Here is an 18,527-nt window from a genome sequence, read left to right on the forward strand (position 1 = left end):
AGTCACCTGTTTGAGGAACAGAAGGAAGGGGAGGAAGGAAGGCCGAGACTGGTGCAATTCAAAGAGCAAAGACATTGAGTGACAGCCCCAAAGAAGTGTCAGATGTCTTCCAACAGGAGGTATGCCGTCCACACCCATCCCACCCTCTGGCGACGTTCTCTCCCTGGCTATTTCCACTTGATTCACGTTGTTTCCATACTTGTTGAAGTGGTTCACGCTGTTTCACTGTTACTATTTTACCTATCCACGCTTGTCTCTGCCAGTCTGTTATTCATAATCGCTAGGGCTCCAACCCCACCAGAGAATCCATTTTGCTTTGAATTAGAGCTCATTTGCCTCGGGTAGCCATTGGCAGTTTCTGACAGCTGTTTCTGCATGATGGCCAGTGAGACTTTATTGGAGGCCAGGAAGTCTTTCATGGAGATCATCTCGCCTGACAGCCGGCGTCCGTCTGTGTCGCTCTCATTGACAACATCAGTCTCGATGGAGATGTTTCTCCGGCTGCGCACGTTTCCCGGCATTACCACGTTCCTCCGCGAACGAAATAATTTTCTTTGGCATCTGTGGCAGCACCTGCAGTCCAGCTTCTTTAATATCCAGTTTATGGATTGTTTGATGACAATAGAGATCACATTAAATAAGGAATAGATGCAGCACACCCCCATGAGTATGAAGACAAAATTGCCAAAGCGGTAAAGGCCTTGGCTCTCGTATTTGATGTTCTGGCTACTGACTAGATCACCAAAACCAATGGTACTGAAGGCCACGAAGCAGAAGTAAAGTGAGTCAAAGTAACTCCACCCTTCAATCGGTGTGTACATTGCAGAGGCACAGCAGGAAATGATGAGCGATGCTACACATAAAATCAGCATAACGTAGTACACGGAGGGCTTCCAGCCCGCCAGGCTGTCCACCTCGGAGGTCCCCGAGCCCCGACGGCCATTGTGAGGGAGGACCCCTTTCCTCCTCAGCTGCCTTTCGTGGCAGGACTTCATGATGTAGGCTATGACAGTGATCAAGCGCTCCAGGAACAGGTTAAAGAACAAAATGGTCCCTGCACATCCTATAAGGCCATAAAATATCAGAAAAATTTTGCCTCCAACGGTGGCTGGGGTGGTCATGCCAAACCCTGGAAAACAAAACAGAACAGTTGAAAAAAATAAACCTGTAGTTATTGTGTCAGGAGTTTTGTCACATGCAAGACAGAAGAACTGGCAGCAAACCCCTGAGGTACAGTTCAACTCTGGAAAAGAAGTGAGGACACTCTCCCCAACTGCTACCCACTTGTGCTTGACCATGTCCCAGCAGTAAGGGGAAGGAAACTCATGCCAGCATTCCTCCCAGAATCAGAGTGAAACAAAAAGCAGAAGAAAACACACTGGAGAGAAGCGAGAGTTTAGTGGTCTGAATTTTGGTCTGGTTGCTAGGCTCACTCCATCCCCCTTTGCGCCTTGGATCACTTCCAGGCTTCAGAGGTATCACCCCCTTTCCTTCTCTTTTATGCTGCTCTGTACCATGGATCTGACCCAGGGGTGCCTCTTACCTCGCAGGGGTCCATCCCCACCAGATCTTTTTAACCCAAGGTGAGATCTTTTTGAGCCTTACTCGGCTCCTGCTGTAAGCGCAGATGGCACATCAGCCAGCATCAAGCACCCACTGCAGCCTGGCCAGGCTCTGCAGACTAGAAGAGGCAGCCCCTGACAGGGGCAGCGACCCCTCATGGGGGTCCCCAGCGGGCAGAGTGCATTAGAGCAGCCCTGCGTCTGACCCTGCTGTCGGTAGCCCATTATCAGCCCTCTTGTAAATCAGCATTGCTGAAGCTTTCCTTTTTCTCTGCTTCTCACTCACAGCTCAAATCTGTATGTGAGTCTAAAGACTGCAAATAGTAATTTTTTTTTCATTAAAACTATTGATAAAACAATCTTGCTTTAATAAGTCATTAATAAAGAATAAAAAGCATGCCCAGAACATGATTGCACAAATTGGAGTACTATCCATCATAAATAACTTTGCTGCTGTTTTGTTAGGATTAATAAGGGATTACATAACTGATCAATTAAGCCAAAATAATCTTGCTGAGGGGACAGAAGAGTCATGCTGGACAAGAGACAAAGTTATTTGTTTCCCTCTCTTTGTAATGATGAGATGCTAATTATGCAATAAAGACATTAGGTTCTGGGAAATAAAGGAAGTCATATTCAGTGTGATACGCTTGTGCCTGGAAGACAAACAACTGCAGTGTGAAGAGACCGCGTTTCCAACAGCGCTGAACTGCACTCCTCTTCTCTTCACTGGAAACCTGCTACCAGCACGGATTCGTCTCCAACGCTGCTCCTGCCACACAGGGTTAAGTGACAGCCCTTGCCCTCACCGCTCCGGCACGACGCCCTCTGAACGACAGCCCCAGGCAGGGGCTCTGGAGGGTCTTCGCCTGCATCCACAGCCAAACTGCAGTATCCAGAGGACCTACAGGAGGCTCAAGCCGCCTCATCAGATTTCTGTGCTAGAGCGAGCTGGACTGCAGCTCTGTGCCGTGGGGACAGCACGACAAGGCAAACCGCATAGACAAAACATTCTTCATGACAAGAACTTTCTGCCGTTGTTCACCTTGGCACACAATTATTTCCACTCGCTTTCTACCTTCTCCTTCTGCTCCATGAAGTGATCCCCCCTATAATCCTATTTTTGATGCTTATTTTCTGTGCAGTCTGGCTTATATGCAAGTCATGACCTCCACCCTGTGGACAGACACAGGGACGGACGAGGGGAATCTCTCTGCAACTGGTGGGATCTGCCCAAAGCAGCCGGCGGGGAGGGAGCCCACCCTGGCCCACTCTGCTTTTTGAAGAAGAGAAGTGGCTGTAGGCTGGGCAGAGGCAGAAGGGTGGGGAGCCCCTGGCACAGGGTGAAGGGCAGTGGGGAGCAGCTTGCATCTCTCACAGTGTAAAGCTTTTGGGAAGTGAAATGTAGTTCAGGCTCACATCTCCAGCACGGCATTACGCCTTTAGTCTGCTTCCCACAGGTCCTTCTTGGGATCCTCCTGCTGGCATCATAGCCAGAGCCTGAGCTCCTCAGGTTTGTTTGTTTAGTCAACTGGATTTTGTCTCTGAGCTCAGATCTGTGTGGGTAAAAACCCACAAACAAAGGCTTTACAAAGGCACCCAAATAGGCATGACGGGAAATGCACGGTCAACTATAGATACCAAAAGATGCAGAACATTGATCCAGAGAGGCAGCGTGCCTCTGAGTGTGACTCTGCCCCTTGTCAGCCCCTCCTCTTCAGCAGGGAACCTCTTTTTACCTCCTGAGTAACTGTAATTTTTTGTCCATTTTTCTATTTACAAATCCCAATATGTAGCAATCAATGCAAACATTTCCAAAGAAGCAGTAAAATGGAAAACCTAAAAGAAGTATTAAGTTATTAATATAACAAGTATTTTCCTTCAAAGATCATTTGTCAAAAATGAGTTGTAAGCTTTTAGTCCCAGAAATAAGTTCAACTGTTGAAATGGCTTGTATTTCCATGTATTGGGCCACATATTACAGAATCACAGAATCACAGAATCACTAGGTTGGAAGGGACCTTCAAGATCATCAAGTCCAACCATTAATCCAGCGCCACCATGTCCCCTAAACCATGTCCTGAAGCGCCACATCCACACGTTTTTTGAACACTTCCAGAGATGGCGACTCCACCACCTCCCTGGGCAGCCTGTTCCAATGCCTGACCACCCTCTCAGTGAAGAAATTTTTCTTAATATCCAATCTAAACCTCCCCTGGTGCAACTTGATGTTATTTCCTCTTGTCCTATCACTAGTTACTTGGGAGAAGAGACCAACACCCTCGTCGCCACAACCCCCTTTCAGGTAGTTGTAGAGAGCGATGAGGTCTCCTCTCAGCCTCCTCTTCTCCAGACTGAACAACCCCAGTTCCCTCAGCCGCTCCTCATAAGACTTGTGCTCCAGACCCCTCACCAGCTTCGTTGCCCTTCTCTGGACACGCTCCAGCACCTCAACATCCTTCTTGTAGTGAGGGGCCCAAAACTGAACACAGTATTCAAGGTGCGGTCTCACCAGTGCCGAGTACAGGGGCACAATCACTTCCCTACTCCTGCTGGACACACTATTTCTGATACAGGCCAGGACGCTGTTGGCCTTCTGGGCCACCTGGGCACACTGCCGGCTCATGTTCAGCCGGCTGTCAACCAGCACCCCCAGGTCCCTTTCCGCCGGGCTGCTCTCCAGCCACTCCTCCCCAAGCCTGTAGCGTTGCATGGGGTTGTTGTGGCCAAAGTGCAGGACCCTGCACTTGGCCTTATTAAACCTCATACAGTTGGCCTCTGCCCATCGATCCAGCCTGTCCAGATCCCTCTGCAGAGCCCTCCTACCCTCCAGCAGATCAACACTCCCACCCAACTTGGTGTCATCTGCAAACTTACTGAGGGAGCACTCAATTCCCTCATCCAGATCATCAATAAAGATATTGAACAAGACCGGCCCCAGAACCGAGCCCTGGGGAACACCGCTTGTGACCGGCCACCAGCCGGATTTAACGCCGTTCACCACAACTCTCTGGGCTTGGCCATCCAGCCAGTTCCTCACCCAGCGAAGAGTAAACCTGTCTAAGCCACGAGCCGCCGGTTTCTCCAGGAGAATGCTGTGGGAGACGCTGTCAAAGGCTTTACTAAAGTCCAGGTAGACAACGTCCACAGTCTTTCCCTCATCCACTAGGTGGGTCACCTGGTCATAGAAGGAGATCAGGTTGGTCAAGCAGGACCTGCCTTTCATGAACCCATGCTGGCTGGGCCTGAGCCCTTGGTTGTCCTGCAGGTGCCCTGTGAGCACTCTCAAGACCAACGGCTCCATAATCTTCCCCGGTACAGAGGTCAGGCTGACAGGCCTGTAGTTCCCAGGATCCTCCTTCCAGCCTTTCTTGTAGACAGGCGTCACACTGGCAAGCCTCCAGTCTTCTGGGACCTCCCCTGTTAACCAGGACTGCTGATAAATGATGGAGAGAGGCTTGGCAAGCTCCTCTGCCAGCTGTCTCAGTACTCTCAGGTGGATCCCATCAGGCCCCATAGACTTGTGGGTGTCCAGGTGGTTTAGCATGTCCTTGACTGCTTCCTCCTGGATTATGAGTACATTGTGCTCTCCATCCCCATCTTCCAGATCAGGGGGCTGAATACCCTGTGGATACCTGGACTGGCTATTAAAGACTGAGGCAAAGAAGGCATTAAGTACCTCAGCCTTGTCCTCGTCCTTGGAGACAATGTTCCCCGCCATATCCAGTAGGGGATGGAGATTCTCCTTGCCTCTCTTTTTGTTGTTAATATATTTGTAAAAACATTTTTTATTATCCTTTACGACTGTGGCCAGACTGAGCTCTAGCTGGGCTTTTGCCTTTCTAATTTTGTCCCTGCTTGACCTAACGAGATCCTTGTACTCTTCGTGAGTTGCCTGCCCCTTCTTCCAGAGGTGATAAACTCTCCTCTTTTCCCTGAGTCCCAGCAAAATCTCCCTGTTCAGCCAGGCCGGTCGCCTTCCCCGCCAGCTCTTCTTACGGCACATGGGGACCGCCTGCTCCTGCACCTTTAAGATTTCCTTCTTGAAGGCTGTCCAGCCTTCCTGGACCCCTTTGTCCTTCAGGACTGTCTCCCAAGGGACTCTCTCAATCAGTGACCTGAACAGGCCAAAGTCGGCCCTCCGGAAGTCCATGATAGCAGTTTTTTCTGACCCCTCCCCTTACTTCGCTCACAACTGAGAATTCTATCATGTCGTGGTCGCTAAGCCCAAGACGGCCTCCGACCACCACATCTCTCACCAGTTCTTCTCTGTTCGTAAACAGCAGGCATGTAAACATGCCTGATTAACTTTGACCATCACAGTATTAAACTTGGGATTGATTTGGAATGCTGTATGATAGACTAGGACTTCTTTGACAATAAGTATATTTTTCTCCAAATGGACTCTTGGGGTGTTTGAAATATTCATAAATCCAAGTAAATCTGGTGAACTGTTTCAGCCAACAAATGCAGGAGAGCAAAATTGTAAAAGGCTAAAACAGTTGAAATGAAACTCAATGTTCTTATTTGGCATTTTTGTGACAAAACTTTTCATTTCAAAATATCAATCACCTTTTGATTAAAAAATATTCAGTTGGAAGTAAAAAGAATGGAAAAAAATACTTTGAAAAATCTTTCGGATTTTTAAAAGCTTCCTAATCTTAAAATGGAACACAACATTTCACTAATGATTAAATCAAACCTATCAAAAATTCCATGATGCTTTATCCTTTTGAAAGACCTAAAAAATATCTGTTCAAATACAACTTCAGGTTAAGGTTTTTTCCTATTTTTTGCTGCTGGCCACCAAACTAGAAATGCACTGCTTGTTAATCTCTACTAAAAAGTGAATTCTTTCAAAAACCCTTTTCATACAACAGCCCTGCAAACACTAGCTGGAAGTAAAGCGCTACTCTTGGTGGGATCTGCCTCTTTTTTCCCCCAAACTTTTTTAAGGAAGACTGCGGCTCGCTCTTGACAAAAAGATACAGCAATGGAATTCGTTCTTGTTTTAGTAAAATTACTGATGATCTTGTGCTGCGCTAACACAGAGGATCTACAGGTAAGACAACTCCTTCGTGAGGTCACTGGAAGCTCTCACACCAAAACCCTGCCCTCCAACCTCAGGACACCAAAAGAAGCCTGTTGTCTGCGTGCGGGGTGCACACACATTACTTGGGCATCAGAGGAGCCATGAGCTCTTCTCTCTGAAAGCAAAGACGACGCTTGGCACAGCGATGTCTGTCCTGGGGGCAGGTGTCTCCGTACATCCCCCCTGCGTCCTGGACCTGGTCAGGGCTTGCGGTGGCTCTTTTGCAGGGAGGGACGTGAGCGAGGGCTGGTGCAGAGCCGGGTGACGTCTCCACGTGAACATGGGACACACACCCACACCTGGTAGCTGCAAAGTACACCTATGCTCCCCCATCCAGGGACAGCATTAGTGCCTCGCCATGTACTTTCCAGAAGATTGATGACACCAGCAAAAGCAGTGTTTATCCCCTCTCTTCTGCTTCAGATACTCTACAGGGCAAGGAACTAAAAAAGGTGGATTTCCTACTTGGCTTGTAAAATGCCTTTCCTTCTTTCCATTGTAGAAAAGGACAATGGAGTCTGGGGTGCTGCTACGGCACTTAAAAACTGAAATATTGCAGAGCTTAATTTTTTTGGGGGGGTAAAAATGTAGTGTGAATAAATGCCTGGCAGGTCTCTGCATAGCAGCAGAGGCTTTCTCTGACATGCCACATGAGATGCTGTCTACCTGACAAGCTGAACCAGAGATGAACAGGCCACAGGGTATCTGAATTACTATTGACATGCTTTTTATTAAAATGCTGAGGCAGTATTTTAATCAAAAATATTTAATTTTTCAGATGAAATATGTCATTTTGAAGTCTTGGCAGAATGTTAGGACACCTATTGATCTGCCTGGCATCTTTCTGCGGTCCCTGCACCATCCCAGGAGAATCGCACCTTCCCTGCTTCCTGTTGGGGTACCCCAGAACTGGGCTGGCAGCCCCCATTTCCATGCCCATGACCTGTACAGCCACAATTGCCCCTGAACAGTCCGCTCTTCGTAACAGAGAGCACAGCCTTACAAACAGCAGACTTTTCGTTTCCAATCTCTCCAAATGTTAACCAAAGGCAAAGTCCTTGTAACTTCAATGATTCCTGCAGACACTCGAGAAAAGACTGTGCATATAGACTTGCCAGTTCGTTTTTGCTGTCTTCTTCAGATAGCTGGGAGTGTCACATTGCAAGTATTTCTCCACTGTAATTACAAGATCAGGTTTATTCACAAACTGGACTTACATACCTTTCATAGCTGCCAGTCATGTTTATCAGAAAACGTAGCTCTTGGTATTGTCACTGTCAAACCAACCATCCAAATACATGCCACAGTTGTGTAACAGTTGCGTAAGCCTTCCTAGTTGCTTGGCTTATCTTGCAGCAAAAATGGTGGGTTTACAAGCAATTGCCATATTTTTGCTTTCCAGCTAGTGCAGGAGGTTGGTCATCCGCATTCTGTGTGCCAGCTGAGGGGTGTCCGCTGCCCTGGCCTTAGAGACTTTGGGTGAGCAGGACCAAGCTGCAAGGACACAGAATCGCCACACTGGGTCAGACCACCGTCTCTGACAGTAAAAGGCATGAACTTTCCTCAGGGTATCCTCCAAGCTTCCAGAAATCAGCAGTTTAGAGGCTTTGAGGACATCACGTTCAATAATTCGATCATCAATCCTGTCAAATCATTTTTCAAATCATTTATACTGTTGGTCTCCATTAAAACTGAGGCAGTAAGTTCCCCAAAGTACTTGTGCTTTGTCAAAAACCTGCTGCCTGACAATTCATCTGAGGCTTCTCACTTCCTGCAGTTAGCTGTAGCGATCATCATTCTCCACGCGCATTCTCCCTTCACCTTTCCCCTTCTGATTTTATAGACTTCTATTATTTCCTTCTTTCTCATGTTTTTCCCCAGTCTGAGGAGGTCTGTAACATTTAGCCTGTAGTTTTCAGTCTGCTAAGACATACTTCTAACCAGCCCTATTACCTTTCTTATTTCTTTTCTCCCTTAATAGATTATTTCAAAGATAAAGGAGCAGAACTATGTACAGTATTTGCAATGCAAAAGTACTTTGGACTGATGCAGGGAATACTGATGTGTTGTGCTTTGCTCTCTTTTTCATAGGAATTCCTGTTTGCCTTTTTAATTGCTCTTGACCGCTGAACTGATATTTTCAGCAACCTATCCACAGCAGGTCTTAGCTCCCTTGCTCCACAAATGATGGCTGTCTTGGAGCTCTTCAATGTCTGGCTGTAATTACATCTATCTTTTTCCGTGTGCATTACTGTGCATTTGTCACCACTGAAGTTCATCTATTTTTTCACTTATTCAGTAATATGAGATTCTTCTACAGTTCATTACAGTCAGGTTTATAGTTGACTATCCTGAATACTTCTCTGTCCTAAGGAAATGTTATCTATCTATTTATCTCTTTTCTTACATTGTTTATGACTGTTGAAATGTGCAGGTGTCAGCAAAGAGCCTCAGAGACCCTGTTGTTAATCTGCTTCCATTTTGAAAACTGAATATTGATACCTAGAGTTTTCTTCTTTCTAAACAGTTATTTATCAATGATAAGACTCCACTTTTCATCCCATGAGAGTTTTATTTCTTTAGAGGCTTTGATGAAGACGCTTGTTAAAAAAGCTTTTTGAATGCCCAGGTGCACTGTAATTTTTGTGAGACGTGACTTCCCTCTGCAAAAGCCCTCTCACCTTTTTGAACGACCTGACTAATAATACGCTTGTTTACACTTTCCTAATGTGCCTCTATGGAAGACAGACTTACTGGCCTACGGTTTCCAGAAACATCTTTGCAGCCTTTTCTACAAATCATTGTCACATTTGCTATCTTTTCTTCTCCTTGCACCAACCCCGATTTTAGGCCACAAACCACACTTCGTTAAGCGGCAGTTTCATGTTTGAGTTCTTTTGTAAGTCCTGCATGAAAAACTTCAGCCCTGGAAGTTTGAAAGAGGTTACTCAAGTATGAGAAATAGAGGAGAAACCAACAGTCAAATATATAAAAGGGAAATGACTTAGCGAGCAATTTGAGCAGGAGTCCGTTCCATACAGCATAACAGTGAAAGAGCAAGAAGTTAAATCGGCAGACTGGGAAGCAAATACAGAATGAAATTATGAAATCATATAAAAGAGGAACTAAAAGCAGTGGCTGACACTTGGAGATTATTTGAAAATACAAGATTGCTTCTTGTGATGAAGAAATAAAACCGGGAAACAACTGCAGGGAAAAAAAGGCTAGTGATTTTTTTTATGATATGAAGGAATGCTGATGAAATTTAGTGAACTTTATTTTACAAGTTGGGTGACATTTCTTGAAAAAGAGTCCTTTCAAGTAGAAGTCGAGATTATAGTTAAATCAGGTGGGAATCAGATCATTCTGAGTTGGGAAAACTGAATGGTTTTAAGGTACTGAAAAGTGTTTCAATTGATTTGTTAGCTATGTCTGCAGATATGGCACTATATTGTCATCATTGATAGATATGCATGACAAATCCTAACTTTACCAGCCCAACAATGAAGAAGGCCTTCTTCGTAAAAATTTCAGATTCTATCAGTATGTTACTGATTTGCCTGTGTCCCATGATTCATTGACTGCTATAAACTGGTGTTATCTTTCCTAATATTCAGCTGACCTGAGCAACTACATTCCTTGTAGCTTCAATTTTCCTTCAACTATTGTGGTTTGGGTTTTTTCACATATTGCTTAAGCAAGAATTCAGGTTTATTTGCTGAATATTCATACTAATTCTCAATTTCTCTGTAGCAGAGCTACATTTTCGGAAGTTGGAAGGAATTTGAACTTCAAGTGCAGTCACTAAAAGTTTTCTAAAGCACTGCACACCTCCGACGCAAAACAATTTTGCAGATTTTGTCTTGGCAGCAAAACTTCTGTTATCAAGATTGTTACTGCAAAGTGCTCTAAAATCCACCTTCAGGCGTTCAGGTTATATTGTGTGCATATTCCAAGAGGATACAGGTTACTTGTACAACAGAACAATTAAAAAGTGTAAACATATCAATAGTATAATATGATCATGCTTCATGATTTCCTGAAGCAAGTACTGAGTATAACCAAAGGAAAGCAAGCAGCTGTAATTCTTATCAATAGTCAGTTTGATAATTGTTATGTATGATAATTGTTATGTATGATAATATATTAATGATAATTAATATGTAAATATTAAGTAATATTAAGCAAATATTGCTCTGAATCTAACAGTGACATGCTTATCTTGAAATCTAACAAGCGGAAACAGCCATCAACTTTCTATAAATAATCAACTCTAAAAAACCCCACCTAGTTTCTCTATTTTCTTTCCTCAATACCTTGATTTATCAGCCTCTGAAAATCTAGAAAAGCTCAGTTAAAACAAGCACCAGCTTCCAACACGGCTGGGCAGCCGTCCCACCCAGCCGTTCTCACTCTGCTCGGCTCCCCCAGCCCCATCACATCCCGCTCCCCAGACGCAGCCAAGGGGACACAGCCCAGGGGACTTGTGCCACCCACGTCCTGGCATGTCACACACACACAACACACAGTCTCAAGGAATCCAACTGCCTACTCCAGGCCAATATTAGGTCATTTCATCTTTTCTGTTGTGAACTACTCCAGCGCTACCAATAGCTGTAAGCGTTTCTCCTGGATCATTACACACACTCATCTTCCTCGATACATGGTTTGGCATGTGTTTTAATTCTGGATGTCCTGACTTTTGCAGGTTACATTAATTAAGCCTTCAGTTTTCATTCCCTGGTACGCTTGACGCAGTGAAAGAGTATGAGAAACAGTTCATCAAGGCTAATCCCTCATGAATGAAGCCTGGAGTGCCGAATACAATGTGTATGTTGGAAGACTAGGAGAGGCATATATATTTTACAGTTAATTTTGGATCATGAGATTGGGTCTTTCTAGTGTTCTGCAAAATATCTCTCTTTTCGGAGAGGTTTCATTTCCTTTTTGGATGTGTACTCTTTGCTGCTCCTGCCTTTCCCACAAAGAGGAAGTGGGTAGAAGGAGGGGGTAACACTATAGCAACAATAATGAATCATTGTGATGTTAGAAATATAAATATCATCATGAAACAGCTTTCCAGTTTAATCTATGACCAGAGTTCTTTGTCTGTGTTGTTGTGGCTGTATTCCCAGAGCATTTTCTATTTATTCGATTAACTCTTTTCCCTGTTTTTCTCTATCAATCAGCTCTACTTTGGTCATGACTCACTGGGGAAATGATGAAAACGATTGAGGATTGTGACAGGTGTGAACCAAGCTAAATAGGACCAGGACTTTCAACTGCAATGAAAAGATCATCAAGAAAATAGTAATTAGGAGAGAGAAATATAGAAAGCCTTAGATACCTGCAAAGATGCTGACCCGCCTTCCCTCAGCCACATTCTGCATTGAACTGTCTACGTAAGGATATTTTGTGCTTCGAAGAAAGAGGCAGAAGAAACAACTCTAAGAAAAGCTGTACTTCAAAGGCTTTATTGAGAAAATGTCCTGTACCGCACACTGTTCCTACAGTGTGCAGACACTAATAATTTGGCAAAATTCACTTCTGCCACGATAGCCTACTCTGGTGCTCTCTGAGCAGAACAAGTAGTCCTAGCAAAACTCTAGTTCTGCTGGAGTAATTGTCACCTGTAGGACCTATTGTAGGAACAGCTGGAGCACACTCAAATCATGTCACATCGCTCCCCGTATGACACTCCTACGCTAGCAAGCTTGTGGCAGAGTCCTGTTCTGGAAAGGAACGAGGACATTAAGTCCTTCTTCCCAGGAAGAAAAGAAAAAGACACATTGCTGTGAAGACTTTCGCTGTGTGAGAGGACGCGTCCATGGAAGCAGGCACGGTGCTGCCACAGCTACCTGACAGCAGTAAACTTGGACTCGGCTCCAATTTCTGATATTAAAAAAATGCCTAGTGTGGTTCATTTTGCCCAGCGTACGCAGAAAATCACACACACACACATGCATGCACACATTTATGGGTTTTCCCAGCAGTGGAAGCTCGGCATCTGAACTGTGTGGCTGGCTGGTGAGACGTACCAATGGTTGTCACAACCATTCATGTCCACTTCTTGACCTTCTCTCCGACCAGGAGGGGAGAATGAGCCACATCCTGCAACTCTCTTTTACTGCAGCAATTATTTGACTAAATAATATTTTATCAGGGACAGCCTGGTGTGTGGTAGCATTTACTTCATTGGCAATGCTATTTCCTTGTGCAGGTGGCTACGTGGTGGAGAAGGGCTCAGCCTGCCCAGAAGGCAGGGACATATGGCTATAAGGGCGCTCCTTTGTGCTATATGCTCTCTCTTTCCAGATGGGCCTGCCCGAGCGAGCTCTGTGCCTCCCAGCCGGGTATCCCGAGCACGCCGGAGCTGCAAAAGCTGGACCCTGCCTCGAGTGCCGTTGCTGCTGCTGCTGCTCCCTTCTGCGCTGGTCTGCGCCCGCAATGTCGTGCTCGGGCAGGCCGGGAGAGATGTAACCTTCCCCGCAGCTCCTCGCAGGGTTAAGCCCAGTCCTAAAGGGCAATATTGATGTTGACACTAATGCTATGAGATGTTCCGATGAAACAATAAATATAGTTACTCAAGTACAAGCTACACTTTCTCATATATATTGAGATTTTTTTTTCCCCTCTCTAACTTGTTTGAAGAGTTGTCAAAACTGGCAGACAACACTCTCGCCGCTATTTGACTGAGGCTGAAGGACAGGAGGGAGGTACTGCTTCGAGCAGTGCGTGAGTCCTGTGCTCAGTCTGTGCCACCGCTGGGATGTAAAAGACCTGCGTAAGAGATTGTGCGTAATGTTTCTTTACCTCTGAGAAAAGCCTTCTGAAAGCCCAATCTCGTAACACGGATGTAGGTTAGTGCCATGCTGAGCGTGTGAATGGGACTTCGAGGGTAGAAATAGTGAGATCTTGGGGCTTTCGCTGATTTATTTTTGGAGAGCATAAGAAAAGCTGGTTTTGTGTTAGCGCATGTGAGGCAATGTCTGTGTTTAACACAGCGAAGTTCAGCTCACAGTGAGTCACTGTCAAAACCTGCCTGGAGAGCTGGATACCCACTACTGCCCTTCTCTCATTTCACATATACATATTCTGCCTTGAACAGAAGAGAAGCTTACAATGTTAATAAATCTAAAAGACGTAAGTAAAAAAAAATGTTAAAGGGACAACATTGGATAAAAAATGTATTAATAAAAGTTCAATTTTAATAGACATCTTTATGGGTCTGTTGATACCTCTGTTATAATGTCTGTGTAGCCCTTAAATAATACATGACTCTCTGGGAGAGAGAGCGTCTGTAATTTTCATTATTGTAAGTTTTTCACATAAGACAATTTATGGAAACCTTGCCATTCTGCTTTATATAATTAAGGTTATATTTTATTTAAGGTTCATTCCAGCTCTCAAATAAGAAATGTACACAGCCTTGTTATAGATCCTGTGCTATCAATAAATTCCATGTATAAATATTTTACGCCTACCTTCTGGTTTCCCTTTATAATTTTTATTTAGTTTTTGAAGCCTGAGGTGCTACGCCCAGTGGCTTTCCATCACCCCTATACAGATTTGTAAGTCTGTACACCTTTTGTGTTACTATAGGGATGGAACAGGGCTCAGTTTTGAAAATACCTTATTATTATTTTCAAATCTTTTTGTGACTTTTTGAACAGTCATTTAAAGGTTTGTGTAGTTTTTATTTAGTCTTAAAACAGAGAAACGTTTATCCAATTAAATAATATAAATTTTATTGACACATTTGTATTTAATATTTAATTAAATGTTAATTTTAATATGCCATATGAAAAGGTACGCGAGCCCCATGTATGGGTGCAACACCACATCTGGTCCAGCCTGAACACCCATCAAAGCCAACCATCAATAGTCTGGCAGGCTTGAAAAGGCAGAATAATGTCGGTAACTCTGCGGGGGCTGCAGGACTGTTCGAGTGCTGGATTACATCTACACAAACAGGTTGTCCCAAGAGGTGGTAGGTGCCCCATCCCTGGAAACATTCCAGGTCCGGTCAGACGGGGCTCTGAGCACCCTGCTCTAGTTGAAGATGTCCCTGCTCACTGCAGGGGGGTTGGACTAGGTGGACTTTGAAGGTTCCTTCCAACCCAGAGACTCTCTGATTCTGTGGTTCCCAGCCACAGTAAGGGTTCAGTCCCCACAGCTGTTTGCAAACGCACTGCAGGCACCAGCTTCCACCTCTCTCCTCCATAGAAAAGTCTGGCCTCGTAGGCGACACCAGCCCCGCAGGGCTCACAGCCCTCTTTGGGCGCAAACCTGCCTGTGCGTGGCCCCAGGACAACCTGAAGCCCTGCGCTGAAATGTGCTTAGCAGCTGATACCTTGGTGCGGGTACCGCAACGATGGCGAGCGTTGGCTCTGCAGCCAAGTAGCGTAAGTACAATTCAGCGAGTGAAGCCGTCAGCGCTCCTGTCCCTCCGTCTCGGGGCTCTGGCAGAGGCCTGACCCTGCCACAAACCCAACACGTCGCCTAAGTCCTCTCCCCGGGGTGGGCACCAAGGCGCCTCGTGGAGATTGGCAAAACTGTGGGAAATAGCTGTGACTCAAGTTCAAACTACGGCGAAGTGTTAAACCCCCCCGGTGGGTCAGCGGATTATTTAACACTAACTGGTTTTCCTTAAAGTTGTAATAGCTGCAATATCCTAAATTCCAAGCTATACACAAATTTATTGAAGGAACAGTAAGGAAATATGGTAGAATGAATTGACCCTTTCCATAGTTAAAAGATGCCATGGCTGAGGAGGCAGTTTATATAACACAGAAAAGAAAGCAGTATCACCAGTTTCATTCCTGTTAAAACAACACCATAAAAATAAACATAAATCAAAATTTTCATCACAACAGAAATATTTTCAATGTGAAAGCCAAAGACATACACTTTTGTATGTAACATCATTGAGAAATGCAGTAGCAGTCTGATTTGTGGTGTATGTTCAGTTAGCATTTAGCACCAAAAGAAGTCCCCGCAAAGGGGAAAATTTACAGGAAGCAATTGTAAGGAAACAATTGGAAGGAATTGTTCTTAATTTAAAAATCGTTAATTGTTAAAATTGTTAAAAATTGTTAAATTTTAAATTTAAAAAATTGTTAAAAATTGTTCTTAATTTAAAAAAAAGTAAATAAAACAAAAAGCAAACAATACAGGAAACAATGCTTTAAAATATGGGCCTTCTCTTACTGATCTCAGAAGGGTATGTTCAGAAGACAGGTATATACTGCATATACTGTATATACGAAGTGTTTGTGATGTGTTGGAGAATCAAAACCAGACCTAAAGATCTTGAAGTGTGACTGAAACGGGGATTTAAAAATATTGCTTTGTCTCAGTACCTGACAGCAGAAGGAACTTAACAGAATGTTAACATGAATGCATTCATATATATGCAAAACTGAGAAATACCTATCTGTGTCAGATAAGCATGTGTATATATGATGAATACATATATATGTATGTAAACCTTTTTTCCCTGTTGAATAGTCTACCTTACTAACAATAAGCAGTAACTTCAAGCCATAATTCATCTTGGCAGGATTATACTTTATCTGAATCATGAATGTAGTTAATACTGTTTCAAGGGTTTGTTTTTAGTCAGTCTGTGTAAGTATAATAACTTCAGCTATTAAGGAATAGGAACATAATGTTGTGTACTAATTAAGGTATAGGCTCATTTACACCGAAATTTTCCTTTTAAGTAGTACAAATCTGCCTGGTTTTTGCAAGTTTTCAAAGGTTAGTTTACATTTGCTTACTGTGAATTTTATTCTTGGCATGGGTACATAAGATATCTTATTTTTCTTGGAGGAAAAAAGTGTTTCTCTGTCTCCTGGAGGGCATTTTTCATGTAATACCGTAGGAAACGTATGTACATCTGTAGCTTCTGTGATTTGCTTTTTCAGTCCAAGATGTATTGATACAGCTTTCCTTTGAATTAAAAGTTTTAGTTTTTCTTCTTATTTAGGGTAAAACTATGGGAAGTAAGGCAGGTTTTTTCCCACAGGGGAAAAAACAAGTGAGAAATGTAGTGTCTGTTTGTACTCTCTTGGTAACATGAGCCTGGGGACATGCTGTTAGCAGCATTTTAGTGAAAGGAATTTTTAAAAATTAAAGCTCTTCCCTGGCTTTAAATATCAACACAATCAGAGCAATTTTATGCAACAGTTTCACTTGTGATTCCACTAAAGCAGACACACCTAGGCTGTGAGTGTTACGCTCAAAAAAGTAAAGAAAAGGAAAAAAATCTCCATCATTACAGGCTGGAAGGAAGCTGAACACAGATAAAGAATGCTATTTTTTTTTAACACGAAGAAATGGTGTATGTGAATGTGTGTTTGTGTGTGATTACATTTTCCTAACCAATTTCAAGCCTTATCTTGATGGCAGAGTGGAAGGTTGGGAGTCATCGCTACCAGAACCACCATGTGCCAAGGGCCTCAGCGTTGCTACCTCCAAGGAACAGAAAACCTCATCCAGAAAATGAGGTTACCTGATGCTTGGATACATCAAACTGAAGGACAGATCAAAAGAGCAGAGCATAAAAGACAGCACAAACACTGCTTTAGTTCCTCAGAGACTGACAGACAGCCCCAAAAGGCTAAGAATAAAGACAAAAAATTCACAGTTCCCAAGCGGGTGCTGCAGGGACTGCAAATGCAAAGCAAGGACCCATAAGCACACACCATATAGAAAAAGCTGTTGGTGTTGGTATGTAGTAAGGTTTTTTGAATATTCTGTGTAAAAGAGGAAGCAGGTATTAATATTGTGATTAAAATTACAAAAACTGGTAGACAAAGCTGACAGCAAACATTATCAGAGATTTCAGAGATATTTATCTCTGGAGAACTGGTGACAGAACTGACAACTGACAACTCTGGACACGCTTGCGATGAATGACAAATTTGAACACGTGTTTATCAACTTTGAATTTCTTATCCATTAATCTGTGTCTCAAAAGTTATGAGGGGGCAAAGGCTATTTCTCACCCTTTTTGACATTTTGAAAGCAAAACCTTATGCTGGGGTGGCTGATAGAAGGACACTTGGGAATAGAACCTGAGTTTGTGAAATAATCATAGAATCACAGAATGGTTTGGGTATGACAGGACCTTTAAAGATCATCTCGTCCAATCCCCCTGCCATGGGCAGGGACATCTTTCACTAAATCGGGTTGCTCAACCTGAATAATGTCAGGCTACTCCAAAGAATACATCATCTACAAAAGAAGTGTTATTGCCACCAGGTGCAAAAACGTCAAGGCAAACTTAGGACACCATAGAGAAGAAAAAAAAAAAAATCAAAGAAATGTGACAGCAATAGAGAAGCCAGTGAATTTTGGCTTGGGGAAAAGAATAAGTCATTGCTGAAACAGTGTGGTGGCTTCTATCTGCACAACAACAAGGCGTAGAGTTTTGTTTTCAAAATGTCTGGCTTTTTCAAAAGGCTTTTTCTAGGTCCTTGGCTCATGGGTGTCCTAAATGTAACGCACGTGTCCCTTCCTGTGAAGCCAGAGATGCTCTTTTAGTGACAGGTCTAGTGGCATATGTCTGTAAGACAAGCCTATGTCAAATGATCCAGCCTACTCATATGATTTTACAGGTCCAACCATTTATGTAAAAAAGGACATATATGTAAAATAGGACAGGGAGGTTCACACTGCACTACTCCGAGTCCTCCATAGCAACTTTGGCTTTCCGCCACAGAATTGTGCCATTGCAAATGTTAAAAAAACCCCAACACAATACCTACTGCAAGGACTGATTCTCTTCTTATGTATCTGGATGATGACCAAACCTGCTATCTGTGCATCAGGCACACTCAAAATCTCACCATCAGCTGCCTTACCCA

General features: G+C 43.8%; 1 protein-coding gene across 1 annotated transcript in view; it reads right to left on the bottom strand.

The window, feature by feature from the left end:
• Positions 1–236: 236 nt before the first annotated feature.
• Positions 237–18,527, bottom strand: part of KCNK13 (potassium two pore domain channel subfamily K member 13) — a gene marked incomplete at its 3' end in the record, with an annotated part of 72,414 nt that continues 54,123 nt past the window's right edge. The window contains exon 2 of the mRNA XM_082000004.1: positions 237–1,129. Coding sequence (XP_081856130.1) covers positions 237–1,129 — 893 coding nt within the window. The remainder of the gene's footprint in view (positions 1,130–18,527) is intronic.

This window comes from Phaethon aethereus (genome assembly GCF_964289735.1).
Source record: "Phaethon aethereus genome assembly, chromosome: 5".
In the NCBI taxonomy this organism is placed as follows: Eukaryota; Metazoa; Chordata; class Aves; order Phaethontiformes; family Phaethontidae; genus Phaethon; species Phaethon aethereus.